The sequence below is a fragment of the Lissotriton helveticus genome, chromosome 8 (genome assembly GCF_964261635.1).
Source record: "Lissotriton helveticus chromosome 8, aLisHel1.1, whole genome shotgun sequence".
NCBI lineage: Eukaryota > Metazoa > Chordata > Amphibia > Caudata > Salamandridae > Lissotriton > Lissotriton helveticus.
The window spans coordinates 1,496,608,623-1,496,631,817 of record NC_136069.1 but is presented as its reverse complement, the minus strand read 5'-3'; the positions used below and the strand labels follow the sequence as shown (position 1 = coordinate 1,496,631,817).

The 23,195-nt window shown below is 43.1% G+C and overlaps 1 protein-coding gene across 12 annotated transcripts in view; it reads right to left on the bottom strand.

The window, feature by feature from the left end:
• Positions 1 to 23,195, bottom strand: part of PICALM (phosphatidylinositol binding clathrin assembly protein) — a 519,981-nt gene that overhangs the window by 160,863 nt on the left and 335,923 nt on the right. For all 12 annotated transcript variants that reach the window (XM_078658455.1, XM_078658454.1, XM_078658453.1 and 9 more), the window contains exon 9: positions 6,526 to 6,611. In XM_078658455.1, the coding sequence (XP_078514581.1) occupies positions 6,526 to 6,611 (86 nt within the window). The remainder of the gene's footprint in view (positions 1 to 6,525; positions 6,612 to 23,195) is intronic.

Here is a 23,195-nt window from a genome sequence, read left to right as displayed (position 1 = left end):
AAAAAGACATCATAGGAAATGTTTCTTCGTAGAAAGAGGGAGGATCAGTAGTTTCAATAAGACAGAGTAAGAGAATATGAATCCCTCACCCCTTGTTACTGTGGTACAAGGTCAGTCTGATACTGGATCATCGCAAGGCAGCTGATGTCTCTGAATTTGTTGCAAACAACATGAGCACTAATGTGTCATTACAATACAACTGTCAACAGAACGCAATGCAGCTTACATCAACCATGATCAAGCTAGTACCTCTAGTCTTGCTACAGCTAATAACAACATTGCTAAAGTCCTGGGTGATCCTGCCTAGTAATGCCAATCCAGGAGAAGGGTACTCCAATGCCGATTTCTTAACACAGGTACTTCTCTGGAATAGGATCTGAATTCAAAACGTATGGAAGTCGTTTTACTTTGCTCTCAGCGTACCAAAAATGCAGCTGTGGTAGACCCCCAGGAAATCAACCCCAAATCTATCAAACATGATCATAAAGGAGGAGTTAAACAAGCACCAAGATGATTGGGAGAAGAGACTGATGACCTTGCACAGATCAAAGATTGCTAAATCTAGTGATCAAAACAGTGCCACAACCCTGGCTGATAATAACTACACTTTTGCTGTATTCATTTATCTTCCTTTCCCATTGAGTGTGTGACTACAAGGCTGCCCTCATCCCATTCCTCCATGACGTCTAAATTTCACGGAGTTATGGTAAGAGTTAGTATGTATTTCCAGGTATGCCTGTGAACTTCACAAAATCACCTTTTGTTCCTTGCATGTTTCAAGAATGAGACATCACACGCACGCCTTTTCAATGGTGGTTATGCTGCCACATGAGCCGCATAGCTGGTTTTTGCAAGGCCTGCAGTCGCCGGCCGGCCCGTTGTTTTAAAATACATGCCCCAGTCACTGGTGTGTTGTATTCTGTTCTGTTAAATGTAACGTTGTCAGTATATTTTAATTGTGTAAATACAGGTCTTCTGTCTTTAAAGGGTCCTAATATTGATAAAGCACAATATCAATTCTTACCTTGACTAGCGATTAGGTACTGGTATAGTATGTATGCGTGTGCACTGAGAGGGTGTATACATGTATAACAGGGATTCACATAGGGAAAAGTAGGATTCTGGTCCTGAAGCAAATCCAGGACCCCTTCGTGGGCTTTTTTAGAGCTCAAACATGTCAACCTAGAAAGGACATGAGCTGCGTAATTATGCCTCAAGTGTCTGATTGTTTATTTTAATCATCCCTGAGCCACCCCCCTAATAAAGGCACAGTGCTGATTATGGGTAGCTGTACGGAGTATTTTGCTACCTCGACCCCCCATTCCCCAGATCACCTATGAACAGTAACTATCTACAAAGATGGCGGCCCGCCACTAGAGCATACTCTGGCAAGCACAGGATGGACAATGATGGTGTGTGAGGCCTTCCTTTTGTTTTTTAGAAATACCCACTGGGTCCGATTTCCAGGTACAGCGATGCAAATCATCCTGAATTGGGTAAATTGCTCACTAATGAAGATGTCCAGCTAAAATTCTTGAGAGCCCAATATGCAGTGATACGTTTGTTTTTTGTGTGTTTGATGGCCTACCCTAAGGATCATAAATTATGATATTGCATAATATGTATCTTGTTTTACAGAACAAGATAAAAAATTGGCAGGGAGACAAGAGCTCAGAGGTGTGGACACAGAGGTGACATCAAGATAAAATACCAATATATATTGCATGTATTATTTAGGATCATAACATATTCTTTTTTTTTTCAAGATGGATAGTTGGCCACATGTGGCTAAACTAAAAAGACAAATAAAAAACTTGCATTTATGTATTTATTGACCACATACATTGATAAGAGATTGGCATAACAGAATAAATAAAAGGCAAAGGATATTTGAAGTGAGGTTATTAAGCCTTATTATAAAGTGAGCGTCAGAGCTTTAGCACCCTCAGAAGTGATGGGATACTATTTTATAATATAAAAAGCAATAGTAGGAAGATTATTGTCGATTGGGAATAGAGCAGGTACATTGCTTTCATAAACTGCAAATAATATTTTAACCAGGGAGAAGGTAGAAAATGATGTATTCCTTCAGTATGTATTGCTAGCTATTAAGGAGTACTGGAAATCAAAGCCACCAATAGGAATAGCCGGTCTGTGAAGTTTTAGAAGAAATTAGTTTTCGGGGTAGCCCCGATTGAACATGCCATCATTAACTATGTGGTTTCTGTTCAATTTCTGTGAAGTTTGTGCAGGTTCCTAAGAGAAAACCACTGACATTCAGGTGGATAGTGTCTGTGTGAGGTCACAGATGGAGTGAAAGGTTTTCAGCTAGCTAGTTTCTGAAACCTATTAGCCACGCACCTGCAGGGTTTTCAGGTTTAACAGGACAATAGATTCTGGTCTAATGTGACTCTTAATGCACCTAAAAGGCTGTGTCACACTCTACTCATACTTACACTACATAAGAGGCAGTCGTGGCTACTCTGGAGACCCTTGGTAAAACAATCCGTTTTCTACCATTTGTTTAGCGGCAAGTGTGTGGACACAACTCAACCTGTTCTAAAATTAGAGGGATTCAAGTGCAAGCAATTCCTTATCCACTCATTTACTAAAACTCAGATATAATTCATAAAATGCACTTGATTAGCAAATGCATACATTTTATGGACATGTTACTGATGAAGTTAGCAAGTGTACCATTTACTAAGGGTGAGGACACACCATGATTGTGAAGAGAAACAGGAACCAGGTTCTTTATAACCATCACATGTTGAAAGGTAGCATGCTGATAATTATTTCTGTGTGGATGCATCTGCTTCCAGTACAATACACAAACCACTAGGTACATAGGAAATTAGTCAGTTTTTATCTGCATCACTTCAAATTTTACATCATTGCTGACAATAGCAGAAGTACTAAAGCTAGTTCTTTGTGAATCACTTCCTGGTTTCAGTACAGTACAAGCCACATGCAAAAAAGATAATTATCATCACTAATTCTGCTTTTATGATAGTACCGGACTGTGAGAGTTTGTTGGAGCTGTGGGCACGCACCCCTCTCCTCTGAGGGCAGGGAGGTCCAGGCGATCCCACTTCTGTAAGCTAACATGATGTAGATATATATATATATATATATATATATATATATATATATATATATATATATATATGTATGTATGTTACCACCAATGCCGGTAGTCCAGGGCTTAAACTTCGCGGCGGTCCCTCCAAAAAAACCGGCGTTTTTTGCAATATCTCGAACCAAACTTTGTAAGTTCAGAAAGTAATCGGGACACTCCGGGATGCTTCAAAATAACTTTATTTGCAACAAATGGTCACAAACCGACGCGTTTCATCACGTGACCAAGCCTTACGGCGAAACGCATCGGTTTGTGACCATTTGTTGCAAATAAAGTTATTTTGAAGCATCCCGGAGTGTCCCGATTACTTTCTGAACTATTTTGGTTCGAGATATATATATATATGTACATACACACACACACATATATATATATATATATATATATATATATACACACACACATATATATATAGCACAGAAGGAAGGAAGCATGCCAGTCTGTGCAGTAAACTTTACATCCCTGTCTTTACTAAATCATGTTCTCAGGACATCAAATGTCTTATATTCTGTCCAACCTATGACCCAGTGCGGCCGGTGTGTCGAGATTTCCGCTGGAAATACCAGAGGATGACCACCTCACTCCAACTCATCACAGACAAGGTTTACAAGTCCTGCACTTGCCCTGCACTATTTGAAGAACATTGACCCCATGTACGAGAGAGAGAGAGAGAGAGAGAGAGAGAGAGAGAGAGAGAGAGAGAGAGAGAGAGAGAGAGAGAGAGAGAGAGAGAGAACACTAAGGTCTAATAACCTACGCCTAATGAAGATTCCGAAGTTCTTGAAGACGTGCGGCGAAGGAAGCTCATTCGCAGTTCTTACAACCAAGCTTTGGAACAGTTTGCCATCCAAGCTGTGCGGATGTGTGCTTGCAACTGTCGCCCTGTCTGTGTTGGTGTGCACGCTTGCTTCAGTCGCAGTGTCTGTTGTTGTGCACATTTGCATCTGTCTATGTCACCTAGCCCCTACTATCATTGTGCTGTGGTTTGTGATTTATTTCCCTCATAGATTATAGGTTTCTCTATTTTAAAACTCATCATAATTTAGCCTTTCGTGTGTCTGTGGTCAATATATTACACGCAGGAAAGTTGAGAACTGTTCCGCTCGTTATTATAGAACTCTGCAAAGTCATGATCTATGGGCCCCGAATTTCACTGACCAAGCTACGCCCCTAATTCACCACAGAAAGCTGCTGACTATCTGTAAAGCTGTAGCATTAAGATAGCTAGGAGGGTGGCTTAGGAAGGAAACTAAAAGATAGCGTCAAAGCGTAGGCACACGAATCCACCTTACAGAGAACATGGAACATGTTACAGTCCTTCAAAATATCACCACTAAATACTAAAATATACAATTACACTCCACAAAATACATTCAAATTCGCAACATAATTCTACACCTTATACTACTATTCCACGCTACATATTACCACCCCAAAACACCCCACATAAATTCACAACCAAATACACAACTCAATGCCACGCAATTCTAAACCACAAAGCATAATTTCACTCCACATAATACCACTCAGAGCCACATAATTACTCTACTCAATACCACACAAAACACCTCACATAAATACACTCTCTACCACATACCAGCAATCTACATAAATGTACTACACACCTTGACACATTATTCCAATAAGCATAATTTCACTAAATGCCACACAGTTCCACACCACAAAAATGTGTCTGTGGCCTGCTCTCCCCTACTTTCTCTCTTTCTCGCACACTCTTTGTGCTCCTCTGCCTGGAGTTCATTCACCACTTCATACACAAACTACCTATCCCTCTCTAAATTCTTTTCTATCTATTCTGTGGAGTTCTCACCCATATCTATTCCCATCCCACGTAATTCCACTATACACCGCAATTTCACCCCACACAATTCCACAACTAACAATTCAAATTCAACCCACATAATTCCACTCCATAGCACATACATCCACTCCACTCCAAACCAAAATACATGGGTAAAAGACAATCAATTACAACGCTAAGTGCTCTAACTCCCTCAATGCAAGATCGATTGCATTGCAAATGCCTGTTTTTACTGAGCGAGTGTTCCATCAGCGCAGTAGGTTTTATGTATTGGCACTGCATGGATATATAGTTTTATATGAAAGTCTGTCGGGAGTATTACATTACTGCATTGTGGATGAAAACCTAAGATAATTATCGATTCAGAACTCAGTAGGTAAATGACAATACACAAAGGTACTACCTGGCAGTATTCATCGAGCCTTTTGGTGCACTTACTATACAAGTAGCACCAGCTTGGGCGCAAGACAAATGCAATCCACACATCACTTTAAACTGATGACATTACTAGATTCAGCAACAAACGACCAATTGCCATTATGGCGACAGAAATGTTTATGTATCAGCATGGACAGGTCTAAGCCTAAAAGCACAATAGGGAAAAATCTCATGTTTTGTGCCGTCACAGCATTCCTCCCTATTAATAAAGTTGTAGATTATCTAGGGGTGTTACTCTATTTAGACACTGACAAGATAGGGAGAATCAATTTGATGACACTACTAGAGAAATTAGCTATGCAAATCAAATTTATAAATAATTAACCAATATCTTCTGCCAGTCAGGTACATTTTACATGAATGGTACTTGTACCTAAAGAAGTATCTAAATATTACGGCCACTCCTTTTTTCTAACACAAGCCTTGCTTGATCAAGTAACAAAAACCGATCTCTAACTTTGTCTGAAACACAAGAAGAAACTTGAAGTTACATAAAGACGATAGCGGAGGCTCCCTTCCAGAAAATAAATATCTCTACTGGGAGCTAGAGCAGTTGCCATTAGGCGGCTCAATGGTACAACAAAATATCTGTGTTTTGGCGAATATAAAATCTTGATATTCGATGGCGACTAAGGTCTGGCATAGCACAGGAATTCAGAAAAACCAATGCATCTCTACAATTGTTTGGAAACCCAAATATTCAGGACAAAATAATAAATTTTTTAAAACAATAAGTAAATGCCATTCACACCAAAATGCATTACAATTGGCAAGCCATATACCTCCTTAAGAAGTGTGGCTTGAGTATCTGAGTACAATAATTGAGGATTCCTTTTAGCCTAACCCCTTCCCCCATCCACCAGCCTTTGCTCACCTTAATAGTGCAAGATATGATGTCCGGAACCCTCTCCCACGTGGTAGAAGTTTAGAATGTAAGGTACACAACCATAAAGCAGATTCTAATTACCACTAGTGGTTGGTAAAAGTGACTAAAAAACAATAAAACTCAGCCATCAGCACATTAAGTAAACCAATGCTGCCCCATCTCTGAATCTATAAATAAGAGTCGGAGGAAAACATGGATTTCTAACTGAATTCTCTCTTCAGCAAACGAATATAAAAATACCTGCTTGCAGCTGTGGAATCTTTGATTTTCTTTCCTTCTAATGAGGCTAAATGTTGCTCCAATGCATCGAGAAGACTGCTTGGTGCCTGAAAGAAACAGAAAAGGAAATGCATTTTTTTGTTTGCAGTAAAAATGGCAGTGTTTGTTCATAAATCCACTTCCCTTATCATTTATTTAACACCTCAGGGTACTTTGTGACTTTACCAGATGCTAACAGAGGCGTGACCAGTATCCTCACCACACTCACATACCATGTCACTTCAACATCACAATTAAAAACTATGAGAGGTAGGCGACATACTAATAAGAGTGTAATCAGAAAACACAGAAAAGCTCATTATAGATAGTCTAAAGGACCATGACTACCACAGTTACCAAAACTGTTTAACTTGGACTCTTCTTTGTCTAATTATTGAGACTAAATTATTAATGGGAGAATATAACTAGGCAAAACTGTAAGAATATAGTGACAGCTTAGATGAGGCCTTACAAGCGTTGTAATTAATGTTTCTTTCCAAACATTCTAATGATGAAAAGATAGACAGACTATCGTGGGTTTTCTAATGCTACCACGCATGCCTTTACCATGCAGGCAAGTATAAAGTAAGTGATTATGTATGTGTATATATATATATATATATATATATATATATAGCAACAACAGGTATCGGAAAATCTTCGGTACCGAGTGGAAAGCACACACGGGAGACATTAAAGTATCCAATACTTTATTAGTGCAGACCCCCCCCTGACAAACGCGTTTCGCCGTAGCTTTTTCAATGTCAGAAAAAAAACAAATATATATATATATATATATATACATATACATATATATATATATATATATATATATATATTACTTGCACTCCGTTTGACGCTGCTGCGTCTCAGTCACATTTCCAGTACTGAAGAAAAACGGATAAGTCAGACCCAGATTTCGTGCTAATTCAGTGATTTATTCCATAAAGCAGAATAGCACCCAGCAAGCCCGCATGACGCGTTTCGCCTCTAGCCAGAGGCTTGATCACATGATACATTGCTTGAAAGTGATGAGGGTACTTATTGAGCATGTAGGGAGAGGGGTGGCGCTAGTTGTTTGTGGCCTTCCCTCATTTAACCCCATGTTGGCCAGTATGTTTACCGACTTATTTTTATATTATACATCAATGGCTCAGTGCCAAGTGTTCCCAATTGGAAATTTGGTTTGTGCAACATATATGCAGTGCAAAATACGCAAAAATGGTTAACATATTATTGAGTTAACTCCAATCTTCAACATTAGTTATCTGATGAACATAGTATATGTGCAAAAAAGCATTGTGTAAACATTTGCAATTGTATAAAAAAATAATATATATATATATATACATATCTCAACAGAGCAGTAATTGAAGAGGCGAAAACACTACCAACGCATTTCAACCCTTGTGGTCTTTTTCATGGTAGCTGAATCTATTAGCAATTACCATCATGTACTCACAAGTCTTTTAAACCCAAATGGGCATTCTGGCACATGTAGTAAAATAGTTGATAACCTTTCAAACATTGCTGGATTGCACACCGTTGTTTGTGAAACATAAGGCCATTCTTTGAAGATCTTACCGAGGTTCACACACTGGGGAGTATCAGAATTAATTATTTGCTGTAGTGCTGGTGTTCTAATCTCCTGCGCCACTCCTCCCATTTTTACTCTTTCTAAGATCACTGTCAAACAGTTTGTGCTTTTGTCATTCCACCCGCACCACTTTCATTCACCAAAATGTATGTTTATAAGTTCCAGTAACTAGTTAGGCACTAGTAATTACTGTTAATGTCAAAAGTGAGTCAGTACCATATATCCGGTACACAAGCACATTCTGAAGCATATACATGCGATTAAAAACTCTGACAAAACCTATTCAGTGGTATGCCATTTTAATACAATGCATAAAGTAGATGAGAAGCTACTCCAATATTTTGCGACTGATAATGTTCCCTGAGCTTTGAGAGGAGGCAACAGAGAGAAAAAGTTACGTCAGCTAGAACCAACATATATACTGCTTGATAGTATAAATCGTAAGGGTTTAAATATGGAGAAGGATCTGCATACATTTCTCCAACTCTCTTCAAGATTTGAGGAAGCAACATTTTAATGTTTGTGTTTGTTAATTAAGACAAGGAATAAGTCTTATGATCAAGATATAAAAACGTAGGATGCTTAATCATGGCATTTTCACCCACTTGTGTATAGTTACACCATTGCTTGATTTTTTTAACTACTTTAGTTCTAAGTGGCTAGGTATAATGTGATAGATGAAATGAGCTTTAATTGAAATTGTTTTGTCTGTGGGCCTTACTCCACTTGGAGCGAATTGATTTTAATTTATAGATTTTGATTTGTTTCTTAACTTTGGGTATACTGAGCAGCTGATTCTCAGTTTATGTGGTCTGCTTGACACTACAAGTGAAAATGCGTATTTTATGGCTAATGGAATGTATAAACAGATTGTAGTTTTAGAAGGCTGCACAAAAAAGAGATACATGTAATGAGTTTTGATTGAATTAGTTTGAATGTTGTGTCTGCGGTCCTCACTTCACTTGGAGTACTAAGACTTTAAATTGCATTTAAATTTATAAATATTGATTTGTTTCCCAACTTTGGGCATGTTGACTAGCTGATTCTGAGCTCACATGGTTTGCTTGCTGCCATTAGTGAAAATGTGCACTATGTGCTAAAGAAATTTGTACAAAATAGCAATCATGTTTTTGAAAAAACGGATGCTGTTCTGTGCTTTATAATTTGCCAATTACTTATTTTGGACGAATCATTTTTATTAATATGCGAGGTAATGCATATATTTGGATACTATGTACTTCTATGCCTATTGTGAGTCACAAGTCACATTTGTTTATATAATGTGAAGAAAATGATGTTTCTTTACTGTGAACAAGGCTGTCAAGAGCGGCCAAAACATGTTAAGCGGTAACTCTCAATAAAGCGAGTGTTCTTGACAAAGCTCGGAGTGTTGGCGCCTGTTTCTTTGAACAGTGTGAGGTGGTTTAAATGCAGAGAAATCCATCTCCATTTTTCGCCGACACACCCCGTGACTGGGTGCTTAGCGGCCAGGGGCGCTGAATGTTAAAGAGATGATACATATATATTCATTGACTGAAAAAATGAAAGGTTACAGGAATGTTATAGTTAGCTTTACGTTTTACCCACACAATACCATAGAAATTCGGCAGATATAGTTATACTTATGTTAAGAAACTAAAACTTGATTCTTAATGTTATGTAATGGCACACGTTATAGTTTCTTCAGATAAGTATAACTATAAGCATAACTATCACTGCTGAATTTCTATGGTTTTGTGTGGGTAAAACCTAAACTTAACTAGAACGTCCCTGTAACCTTTGTTATTTTCAGTGAATATGTATGGGGTTTTTTTAACATTAAAAAATATAAGTAGATCTGGGGTATCCGCAGAGGATCCGCGTTCTTAGATATAAAGTTTTATTTCTTTAATAACTCCAAAACTACTGAACAGGTTTACACTAAATTACAAAAGGGCTCTTTCTGACCCAACACTGGCTTTGTGCCAAATATGGTGCAAATCCGTTCAGCGGCTCGGCCTGTAAAAGTGTCAAGAAAAATTTCAAATCCCCATAGACATTGCAGGGATGTGGAATTCCTATAGCCCGACGCCCAGGACATATTGTTTGGGGTCAAGGGCAACAAGTTTTAATGTGTATTTTGTCCTTGGGACAAGTAGGCCCAACCCCCTGCAGCACAAACCCTTTGGCTGCCAGTTTGCAGTAGCAAGTTAAGGGCCAGGTAACTGGACTATGCCTGAAAGTTAAGTTAATATTTGTGTGCCTATGTTAATGCTGTTCAAACTTGTATTTATGGTTCATTCATTGAAAGCCTTTATTATTAGGGTGAGCGCTCTAAGTAAATGTAAGTTCTGACTGCACTACTGACAGTAGTTCCAGTATAAAAATGTGTACTCACGGTTTTAAAGATTAGCAATGTGAGGCTATGCATAATGCTCCCAGAATGCTCTCGGATTAGATGCAAATATTTTCAGAAGCTTGAAAGCAAGATTAATGACTCTTTGCTTTCAATATAAAATGTTCCTAAAAAAATGAAAGTAGGAAAATAATACATTTTGCTAAACTACTGTGAAATTTCAGGTACCATTTCTTAGCAGCATCAATTAGTAAAATGTGTTGATGTATGCTAGTATTTCACAAAAATATTCATATTGGAAAATCAATGTAACCAGTTTCAATAAGAGTATGGGAAACATGAAAATAAACAAGCATTGGCAAAACCAGTAGGTCTGAAATTAGTGGTCAGCTTTTTAGTTTTGCCTATACGTGACTTGTTTTGGCATGGTTTTTGTAAAACCTTATTGATGTGAAAGCTGCCGGGCAATCACCATTATAACAAACAATGGCAAAAGCAAAAAAATGTGGTCTAAAAAAAAAAAAAACACACTGCCACATTAGTTACTGCCACTGAGACAAACAACTGTGTGCCAATATGCTCCTTGTGAAAGAGCTTAATGCTGTCACTCACAGTGAAGCCAGCTGATACAGAGAGGGAGAGAGAATTTTAATAAACACAAAAGGTTGTGGTTAACGCCAGACCAAATTAGGGGCCCAATTAATAAAGAAAGTCTCAAAAGTGCACCCTTGATATATGTCCTTGCATTAAGTGCAGCTGTAGGGCTTTCGTAAATTTAAGAATTTTCAGAAGTAGGGCAAGAAATTGTACTCCTAGAAAATATTTGTGAACTGCAGTTTATCATGAGCAAATATGCATGTGTAGATTTGCTCATGCGAAAACCTGAGTGTTTGAAAGTTCATTTTCCCTTCAACCACTTTTTTCCCCAAATCTGGAAGAAGGTTTACGTCTGCCATTGTCAGGAGTAAATTTCCAACATTTCTCAGTATGGGAAAAGATTAGAGAAGAGTTGTTGAAAACCCTTACACATGCAAGTTAGTAGGTTTGCACAGACTGAAAAGGGCATTCCAACCCTGGAACTATTTCTTACCACTACCTTCAGTCCCAGTATGTAGATCTGCAGAAAAGTGGCAACATAAAGGGATTGCTAATATTCAAACACTTCTATGGTATGAACCCTGGCATAATCATAGAGGCTATATAAGAGCTGCCATAATTTGTCGCCGCACCACATGGCACCAAAAGGACAAGTGGATTTTGTTACAGGACAAGTAGATTTATGAAGCAACCTGCCCCATGGACAAGTAGATATTTTAATAAATTCCACACCCCTGCATTGTATGTTTACCTAGCGGTGGTCGCCATTAGGTAGTTATAGTTAGGATTGCGTTTTCATTGGAAAAGCTTTTTTTGTTGCTGATAACTTTGGAACTGTTTGCTGAATCTCCACGAAACGTGCCAAAAGGTGCTACTTTTTGACTAGTTTGTGCATGGAAAGTTTCAGGGTGATCTGTCAAGCGAGGGCAGAGAAAAAAGGGGGGGTCCCAAAATGCAAAATTCCCATACATTTCCCATAGACTTCTTTAGGCAGGGCTACAGCAAAAACAGCTGATTGGAATTACACCACATTTAGCAGAAAGCTAGATTTTGGTACACAGATTGTGATTTGGTGTAAATCCATTCAGTAGTTTTTGAGAAATTAAGGGTACAAAATAATTGTATATCTGGACAGTTGGGTCCACAAGAGGCTCAAGAGACACTCTCGGAAACACTTATTTAAAAATGGAGCATTCGGATTGGCCCAGGGAGCTTTATTCCCTTGAGTCATCTCGCTACCGTGGGAGTGAGCACTCTAATTGGCTACCAGCAACATGAGAAAAATGTTGCTGGAAGATATTACTTGACTTTGGGACTTAGTACCCTGTTCTTTAGTAGAAAAATGAAAACAGTATAAGGAGGCAGGGTAGAGATACTCTGATCCCTAAGTTCCCCCTTGGGGGTACCCATAGAGACATGGGCCAAAAAATACAGCAATTACTTGGGGCACCAGTGGGATGGGGAAAAAAAACGTTGGCTGGACTGTATTTATTACATTTATGATATTTATCAAGGAGATGGGGTCCCGAGGGAGGCTCGCGAGTGGGGCTGCATGGTGCCCCTTCCATTCACTTTTAGTATTGGCAATGGGGTCTCCAGAGCCTAACAAGGATCGGGAAGAGGGGCCATGCGGCCCCACATCCCTTTAATTTTATTAGTGGTCTTGGGCGATGGGATATTACCCAGGGCCTAGCTAGGCTTGGGGAGAGGGGTCACTTGGACCCCCTTCCCTTTAAAAAACATAAGGCCCTAGGGTCCCAAGAGCCTAACTAGATTTTGGGGAGTGGGGCCACAAGGCCCCCTCTCCTTTAACCCATTCCCTACCTCCCCAGTGCTGCCGTCAGACAATGGCCGACGTGGCCCCACCCGTTTTGCGGAAGTGCCGCACTTCCGCAAAATCGCGGCCGCCGTTATGGCGTTAAAAAGCATAAGGGCCCATGGCCAACCCCCCACCACACATAACATTTGGGTTCGCTTTACATAATGCAATAAAACATTACTTTACATAAAAATTACAAAAACTACACATTCAGTGTAAAAAACAAAGGTTAAAGTAACATTATAGTTAGGTGAATTTGTCAGTAACATTATCGTACTGAACTAAAAAAAACACTGAACTTTGTCAGTTAAAGTTAGCAGCGCTAACTAGAACTTGCGCCCGCTGTGCACTGCTTATGACCTGACATATTACATCAATCATGACATGTTCTATGACATCATTTATGACATCCCTAAGGACATCACAATGACTGCTAGCATGTTTAATAGTTCACATAGTGGAGGGTAAATATCATATTACTGTTCTACCAAATTTTGGACAGCCTGGGTCCAGCTAATTAGCATAAGTGGTTACACTGAGAGTGCATGCGTCTGCAGTCCCTTTTAAAACAATTCAGTTGAAATAACTTCCAAGCTCCACTCTTTTAAAAAAAGATTTCAATATGTGACACTATAAATGTGAATATCCGCATACCACCGATTTACGGGATATATCTGCTCCTTGTAGAACAAGACCATGAATGAATGTCCCATGTGATGCACTGTTCGCTTCTGAGAATTATTTTTACATACACCAATAGATTCAAGATGTGGATAGACGCGTTCGCTTCATAACGAAGTGCTTATTTCATAAGTATTTCCTTAATCTGATTATATAAAGCAGTTGTGAGTACACACGTGCATTTATTAATCTCACACGGAGTGCCCTTGTAGAAAATATCACATAATTATTGTCAAAGTGACATCTTAGATTAAAAGGAAATCTCCTAGTCATTATTTATCACTAATTACAAAACGCAAAATTATATTTTGAACTGAATGCACCAATAGATATAATTATATGTTGGCCTCAACACAAAAACAAACAGCTGTTTATCGTTCGCTGTTGAGGAGAGTCGCGCGGCCATAGGCTGGTTTCCTTTTTTACGCGGTTTGAATGAACTCATTTATTCAGCTTTCTGAGTGATACAAGTGCACAGGGCGTGGCCAAATCTAGACACTTGCACACAACTTCTGAAGATCAAATGGGAGAGAAGAGTGAACCAGCAAGAGTCAGTGCGTTCATTGTGAATGACTCGCAGTTTGGTAACATTATTCACTTTGCTTTGTATGAAAGATACCCCAATACTGGATAACAGTAGTACATATTCTGCAAATATATTATGTACGGTACTGTCATTTAAAGATGATACGTCCTCCATTTTTTTAACACATTTTATACATTGTTAAGTTTAGAAAGAGGAAAGCAGTACATTAGTACATAGTTCGCAAGAATGCTCATAGTATTAAAGTACTTATGGCAAACGAAACAGTAAGTGTCCTTCCCTAGTGACCATGTCTCAGTACATTCCATCCAAAGTGTCAACTATAATAAACACTGCAATCAGATTACTTTTATTAAAAAAATGAAGGCAATATACACCCCCCCCTACTTAGATTTCTATATCTATGGTACATTATGCCCACATCGTGTATTTTGGGCGCACTTAGAAATACCTTTCTGAACATCAGAGCAGAGATGGAGTATGTCCAGATATCTACAGGCTGCATGGCCTACCAAGGCTGCTTCCAGTATCAGTTTTGTTTTGCATGCCCATACTACCTATCCGTACAGATTAATGTCTCTGATGCTGCATATCAATAAAAACACATTGAAAAAAAGATGTTTGCATTTATCTACATTGAATGTGATCTCCTTCCTTCACTTTGCACAAAACTCAACAAATGGCAAACAGAGGAGACTCCACTCTAATCTATCAAAATAGCATCAGAGACCTTTGCTACACAGACTACCCTATTTATTATACATGTCAACATTTGCTACACAGACAACCCTATTTATTGTACATGTCATTAGAGTTTCTAATCTCTGCAGCGATAACATACAGGCAACCACAAAGAGGTGGCTCGTTGCGAGCCTGCCCTAAATAACTGCTCTTCATATTCCTTCCCGTTTTTACAAATAATCCACAGCAGTTAACTAATTTGCCTATCATGTCAATGTGCTATATTGTGAGAGGTGTATGCTTTGACTACAGCGCCCACTCCGGTTTTCCTCCTTCAATAATGCACCCGGGGGAGGGGGGGGGGGGGGGCGTGGCTAGCAGCCGACCGGAATGGTTGCCTAGCAGAGGAGCTCCGTGGTCAACGAGACCCCATCAGTATATCCTTCCATAAATCCGTTATCTCTGCTATCAAGGCGATAGGCTCCGTGAGAGGACACCAAGCGGCATCCCCCGCCGAAACCCCGGTGTGGATACGATACCGGCATTAGCCTCAAGGTGAAGTGCCCGACTGCGGCTTACTGACATCGTGGCTGCACCGGACTGGCCTGAAGCACTATCCGCCGGAAGTGAACGACTGCCGGAAGTCCCCTCATCGCGACTTTGACCTTCGCCCGGAGGAAAGATCCTTCATCGGACGGACGAGAGCACCTGTTGCTCCTGTGGTGTGTCGACGGCTCCCCCACATCCCCCCTCCCTTGGCTTATTTGGGATCGGAGGGGCCGGTGGTGGACCCCCGGAGGCGGGGGAGTCGCGGACGTCATCGGTGACGGGTGGGACAGCCGCTGAGGCTTGGAGCCTGCACCCGATCCGCCCCTCGCCATTCCTGCCGTCCCCTGTGCTACCGGCGGGCGGGGGGCGCCACCCGCCGCGGTGCCGGGGCGAACCCGGGAATATTGTGCCTGTTAAGTACCAGGCATATCATCGCTCCTGCAGCGCCGGCCTCGCCTGAATTGCTGCTCATCCAGGGACCGCGCTGGGGCTGTGGCGGCGGACTTCCGAGCGTACACTTGGGGACGAACAAGAGTCAACTAACCCCGGACAAAGGCCTCTGGCACATCGGCTCTGTGGCACGGTCGCCCTCCCCCACTGTTGCCATAATATAGCTTGGAGGGGGTACATTGATCCTGAGCTGCTCCCCCACAGCGTGGATAGCGCACTGCGGATACCAACCACTGTGGGCACCCTCGTCTCCCTAGGACATACATCGCTCAAGGTGACATTGAGATTGTGGTGGCATAGAGGCCAGAGAGCCACGAGAAGCTCTGCACTAGGGAGCACACCTGACCCGAGCCTCATATTACCCCTGATCATCTCTGTTGACGAAGGACATATACGCTACGTTGGCCGGTCTCGGGATAGAGGGATCCCACCCCTTGTGACATACTAAGAAGCCTACCCCTGGGGCCTGCCTCCTCGACGGACCGTCATAATTGCACACCCGAGTCTCAAGGGGCCAAGTCGCTATCGGGGCTGTAGCCGGAGTTGATACGCCTAACGGCCCCCTGAAGGGAGGAAGCATGGCGGGGAAAGGAACGCGGAACAACGCAGCTCAGTCAAGGCTGGACAAATATGCGTTCGAGAAGACCCCATCGCAAAACCCGGAAGGGCACACGTCCACGGGCAAAAGCCCCGAGGGCGACGGAGGGAAACGGGTGACACTCGAGGATTTAATGAAAACGCTCACCAATGTCCAAACTACAGTAGGGGCCATCTCCTCGGATGTGGGCTTATTGAGGGCGGACCTTCACAAGATGACCGAGAGAGTGGTGCAGGTGGAAGTGGTCTCGAAATCCCTGGTTGAGGACACCTCCGAACTGCAGTTGGCCATGGAACGGATGGAAGCAGTCACTAAGAAACTGCAGGACAAGCTGGACGATCAGGAAGGGCGGGCTAGACGTAACAACGTCCGAATCCTAGGAATACCAGAATCGGAAGGCAAGCGGGCGATGGACCTTTACATAGAAGACCTTATCAAGACCAAACTGCAACCAAAAGGTCTATCGCATTTCTTCTCCGTGGAGAGAGCGCACAGGGTCCCAGGTGGGATACCGAAACCGGGTGCAGCACCAAGACCTGTACTGGCCAGGCTATTCAATTTCCGGGACAGGGATGTCATACTTCAAGCGGCTCGGAATGCCCCGCCCATCAAAATACAAAACTCTACGTTGGCCTTCTTTCCAGACTATATGGCCGAGGTGGCCCGACGCCGCAAGACCTTCATGGATGTGAAAAAGGCCTTGCGAGCAAAGGAATTGCCTTACTCGATGCTGTTCCCGGCAACTACGGGTCGTGGATAATCATAAATCTTGGTTTTTTGATACCCCGGAGGCGGCGTGGGACTGGCTGGACGGATGGCGACGGGTGGAGGAGACTAGACGCACGGGCAGAGGCCAGAGAAACCAACGGATCGAGAGTACTGAAGCTTCACCAGCATCGGCCAGGGAAAATCAGGACAAGGAGCTAGAAGGGGGACCGGAAGCTGACGAATAATGACCTGAATCATGAGTTCCTGAATGGCATAGTCAGATCCACAGGTGGCCACGACAGGTGAAAAGGCTGCCGCTGGACTCAGAACGGGAAGAGCAGACTGTGACCGATGGGGTCACTAGTACCACGGAACCACTTACCCCGCAAGCAAGTACATTGGGGGGGAATGGGAGCAGGCACTCTGCTAAGTTGGGGAAGCGGGCGGTTCTATGTCCGTATAGCAGGGAGGCAGGGAGGGGGGGCGGGAAGGGGGGATCGTTTGCCAAGTTTTATTGTTATCATTTAAGTCTCATGTTTTTCCTTGGCTTGAATGTACACACGAACACGGGACACTTTTTCTGGTGCCTGTACACACTGCTGGGTCTCCTACGCCGGCACAGACGAGGCTTCCTAGTAAGCCTATCATCATCTATGGAACACTTCGCTCGACCGGGGGACGGTTTTGTAAACACTCTGGGAAGTACTCAATACGGTAGATGGTGTTGGACCCTGGTCCGATTTTCATATTCGGAGACACTAACGCCCCGGCACTTAGTTAGCCATGATTATTCATTAGTTAGGTCCCGATATTGCAATAGTCTCAGGTTCCTATGTGGGTTAGCTATACACACAGGCACAAGACACTCTCTGTGTTACCTCTACACAAGGCCAGGCACTCTACATCGACAAAGACAAGGCTTCCCATACTCAAAGTTGTCGGACCCCGATCCGAGTACCATATTCGGAGACGCTGACACACCGGAGCACCTGCAGACATGGCTGACCAAGACCTTTTAACGCCTCACCCCCACCCACAGTCACTGGTTTCTACCCCACTTACTATCATCTCATGGAATGTGAATGGGCTGGGCCACAAAATTAAACAGGGTTTGGTCCTCCAATTTCTCAAAAGAAAGGCACCGACAATAGCATTGCTTCAGGAGACACATCTGGTGGGAACAGCCTGTAAGGCCCTTAACCGTTGGGGGTTTAAAATGGTCACACACGCAGAATTCTCCTCTGGTTCCCGTGGGGTAGGTATCCTGGTATCAAAAAATGCACCCCTACTTATCAAGCACACATGGACTGACGACCAGGGACGTTTTGCGGCGATCAGCTGCCAATGGGAGGGCCAGCCCTACAATATACTAACAGTATACATCCCCCCGGCGTTGCATCAAGGGGCCTTCCGAGACCTGGGTAACTTACTGCTTGAATTCCCGGAAGGGGAATTAATTATTGGAGGCGACTTCAATGCGGTACTAGACGCATCCATGGATCGACAGCCTCCTCGAGAGGCTACCAGATCAGACCACCTGTTCCGAGAATTCATGGATGCGTTGGGACTGGTAGATATGTGGAGACTCAAACATCCACGGGATGGCCACTACACATTTCTTTCGGGAGTCCATCATAGTCTCTCCCGGATAGACTACTTACTGACACTAGCCGTTCCCCCAGAAAAGATTGCATCCATAGAACACCTACCGCGGGGAATATCGGACCATTCCCCAGTGCTACACACCTACACAGTGCACCCCACCAGACGACAAAGGATTTATCCGGTCTATCCTGGATATCTAAAGAATCATGCCATTGCTAAAGCACTAAAAACAGCTACCGCGAATTACTTCGAAGAAAATGTGGGCTCGGTCGACTCACCGTCGGTCCTTTGGGAGGCCTACAAAACAGTGATCAGGGGACAAGCCATCTCCACTATCACTAGGCATAAAAAAGCACAGAGGGCAACCATAGAGTCGCTCGAAACAGCGGTTCAGACAGCGGAGTTGACACACGCCTCTGACCCCACGGAGGACACAGCACATACAATTACGTTGGCATCTCAAGAATTCAGGGCGTACGCGGAAGACATGACAAAGACAAGGTTAACTGGTACGTTACACAGGGTCTATGAATTAGGAGATAAGACTGGGAAAATGCTTGCATGGATTGAAAGGAAGGAAAGGGCGAGTAGATGGATAGCCACATTAACACTCTGACGGTACACGCACAACCTCTCCCCCTAAAATAGTAGAGGAATTGGCTTCTTACTATGAATCTGTGTATACAGCACGTGATGGAGTGACAGAAGATGAATGCACACAATTCCTACATGACATACCCTCACCACACTCTCGCAGGAGGATGCACAGACACTAGAAGATGACTTAACGGGGGAGGAATTGGGGGTGGCCCTGGCAGCCCTAAACACTGGAAAGGCAATGGGACCCAACGGCCTACCAATCGAACTATATAAGTCAATGTCTCAACACCTTACCCACCATATGCTTCCCATGTATAATGACTGCTTGGAACGGGGCTCTCTCTCGCCGGATCAGCGGTTAGCCACTATTGTCACTATACACAAGCCAGGTAAACCGCCTGACCAGGCGTCCTCATACCGGCCGATCTCGCTAATGAATGCAGATGCTAAAGTGTTAGCGATACTCCTGGCTCTAAGTTTACAGCCCCACCTCACAACACTGGTACACCCGGACCAATCGGGCTTCATGCCTGGGCGAAACACCTCCCTTAATTTGAGGCGACTAAACGGAATACTACACCGCATTCCCTCACTCCGGGAAGATGCCGCAATTCTCTCCTTAGACGCGACCATGGCGTTCGATCTTGTGGAATGGCCGTTCCTCTTCGCGGTGCTCAGGAAACTGGGCTTTGGCCTTAAGTTCTGTGGCTGGGTTAGACTCCTTTATACAGCACCCCTGGCACAGATCATTGCGAATGGGCACACGTCACGCGTGATCACATTAGGTCGCGGTACCCGGCAGGGATGCCCCCTGTCCCCACTATTATTCGCCCTTATACTGGAGCCACTGGCGGTGAAAATCCGTATGGTTCCACAGATCCGAGGCATCTCGTGGGGAGCGGGCTGGGAGGACCGCATCTCCCTTTACGCTGATGACGTGCTGCTGTATTTAATGTCTCCTACCCCGTCCCTAACAACACTAATGGCCATACTTAAGATCTATGGAGAAGTATCGGGGTATACAATTAACTGGTCCAAATCGCTCTTGTATGTCTTGCGCGGTTCAACGCCCAGGCTACCCCAGGATTGCACCCTACAAACGGTGACCGGAGGGTTTAAATATCTCGGAATATACGTCACCCCACAGGACACAATCTTTATGGAAGAAAACCTACTGAAACCTCTACAGAGGCTGAAGTCGGATGTGAAGCACTGGCGTTCCCTTCCGTTGACTTTACTGGGCAGAGCGGCGCTCTTTAAAATGCTCTCGCTTCCTAGATTCCTTTATGCATTACAAAACACCCCATTTCCGGTCCCTCTCGCATACCTAAAGTCGATTGATGCGGAGATCGCCGCGCTCTTATGGGACCGTAAACCAGCCCGTATAGCGCATTCTAAATTGACCCGTAGTTGGTACGATGGGGAGATTGCCTTGCCAAACGTCAAATTATACTACTGGGCCGCACAACTTATGGTGGTGAATCAATGGATACATGCCCCGCAACAGGATCCGGCCTACGCTCTTGACAGGACCGTCCTCCCCCCAGACAAACTTATGAAGGCGCTATACTCTGACAAACGTCGGCACACTCTCACGGGCCCTACGGCTCACACAATCAAGATCTGGCACACTGCACAGAGAGCTCTAGGGTGGGAGGGAGTCCTCACGCTAGCCACACCGCTCTGGGATACACGCAAACTTGGCACGCTGGCGAATTCGAAAGGTTTCAGGCAATGGGATCTAATTGGCATTTCCACAATTGGGGACCTATGGATAAGGGGGGAGATTATTTCATTCCCAGCCCTACAGGAGCAGTATGGAATGGGAGAAAATGAACATTATCGCTATGCACAAATCAAACATGCCTTGCAGGGGGCCATCCCACCAGGTGCGACTCTTGCCGAATCCTCCCCCCTGGAGGATAGACTCCTCACTGACCACTTAGATAAGAAAGCGATCTCCCTTACGTATCGGAAGCTCATCAATAATCTCCCTGACCCCACGGTAGTCTTACGCAGTCGATGGGAGGTGGATCTCGGAGACATAGCGGATGAGGACTGGTTACATGCACTGGCATCTCCAAGAGAGACCACCATACCTTCACGACTGAAACTGATACAATTAAAAATACTACATAGAGTATACTATTCACGTACTCTACTGCACAAGCTAGGGCGCACCCCGGAACCTACTTGCCTGAGAGGTTGTGGGTCCCCGGGGACTTTCTTTCATATACTATGGGATTGCCCCAAAATACAATCATATTGGGAGGAGGTTTTGTTTGAGATTTCGGAGGCAACAGGGATTGAATTGCAGAACGAACCTAAGTGTTGTATACTGAATATTTGGTCACCTACCGATATGAACAGGGGATTGCAAACCTGGGCGACGCTGGGTCTGGCCATTGCAAAGCGTAACATTGCTAGGAGATGGGGATCTGGTATGAAACCCTCATGTACAAGGTGGTGTAATGATATGGACTCAGCAATGGTGGCAGAAAAGGCAGTATATGTGCATAGAGGGTGTCCTGGGAAATGGTCGAGAATATGGACTAAATGGAACGAATACCGAGGGAACTTATGTGAGCCCCCGGAGGAACTGCCGGAACCTGATGATGACCCGTAGTGAGGGTGTGACAGTGACTTTGCTTTGTTATGGCCTTTTTCTATGTTTTGGAACACAGAGGGGAATGTACTTGGAATAAGTATGCTAATGAGTAGTAAAGAGAAACGAGATATATCTTACATGACATGGAATGCACCCAGGGGGGGTAAGTAATCACAGTAACTAGGTATATCATGCTAGCCGATGGGCGACGTAGTTTGTGCCAAACAAGATTAGTGGTATAGCTTGAGTTAGGAATGTTTACATAGTGAGATAGTTGTACTTATGACACATATCAAAATGCTTGTAATATGTAACCCTATGGAATATCGATAATGACTGGTTTAGTTCTGATTTTGATTGAGACAAGTTATGGTTATAAAATAAGACGGACTAGGTCTGTAGACAATACTATACAACTGTAATAAGCTAATGTATACACGATTTACGACTGGCCGAGGATGGTCGTTAACATTGCGTTAATACTGTGATATGTACATATGGTAAATAGCGGCCAGCCTCAGGGTTGTGGGCATGACGCTGTGTATAGCTGAAAGAACTTAATAAACGTCTTGTATAAAAAAAAATAAAAAAAAAAAATTATGCACCCAGACCCTTCCTCTGGTCCACCACATTGTGAACATTTCATCTATACAGGCACCTAACGTGACACTGGGAGTCAAAGACATCAGAGGCCTCTAAACCAACATGTGTCAAAAAAGAGAAGGGGCCCAAGCTATGTTATGTTATGTTATGTTATGTTATTTGTGTCTTTTATAGCGCTCGGCTACTCAGAGAGTGTCCCGGCGCTTTATTGACAGCCTAAAAAAGACAAACACAACACATAAATTAAAAGAAAACGGGATCAACGAAAAAAAGGAATCTGGGAGGCAAAGAGCCAAGTTTTCAGGCTCTTCCTAAAAGCCAGCAAGTTTGAGGTGCGTATGATGAGTAAGATGAGTATGTCTCATGGAAAACAATCCTTATCCATGGATGACCATGAAAAATCTATTGAGTGCCTTACTTTGACATAAGAACAGGGAGGCAAATCCTTCAGCACCTCAAACCATTCTCCACATCATTTCCATCTAGCTTCAAGAGTAGAGAGAGCGACTGAGGAATAAGTAGTATCTCTCTAATGAAGTGATAGCAAGTGCTTAATGTTACTATTAATGGTAAGTGTCTGCGAATGGCCAGTCGTTATTTTCCCTGCCCCCTAGGATCCTTTCATCTTTCTGTAATTCACATATCCTCAGGTCTTTCTAAAAAAAAGCTATTTGGGA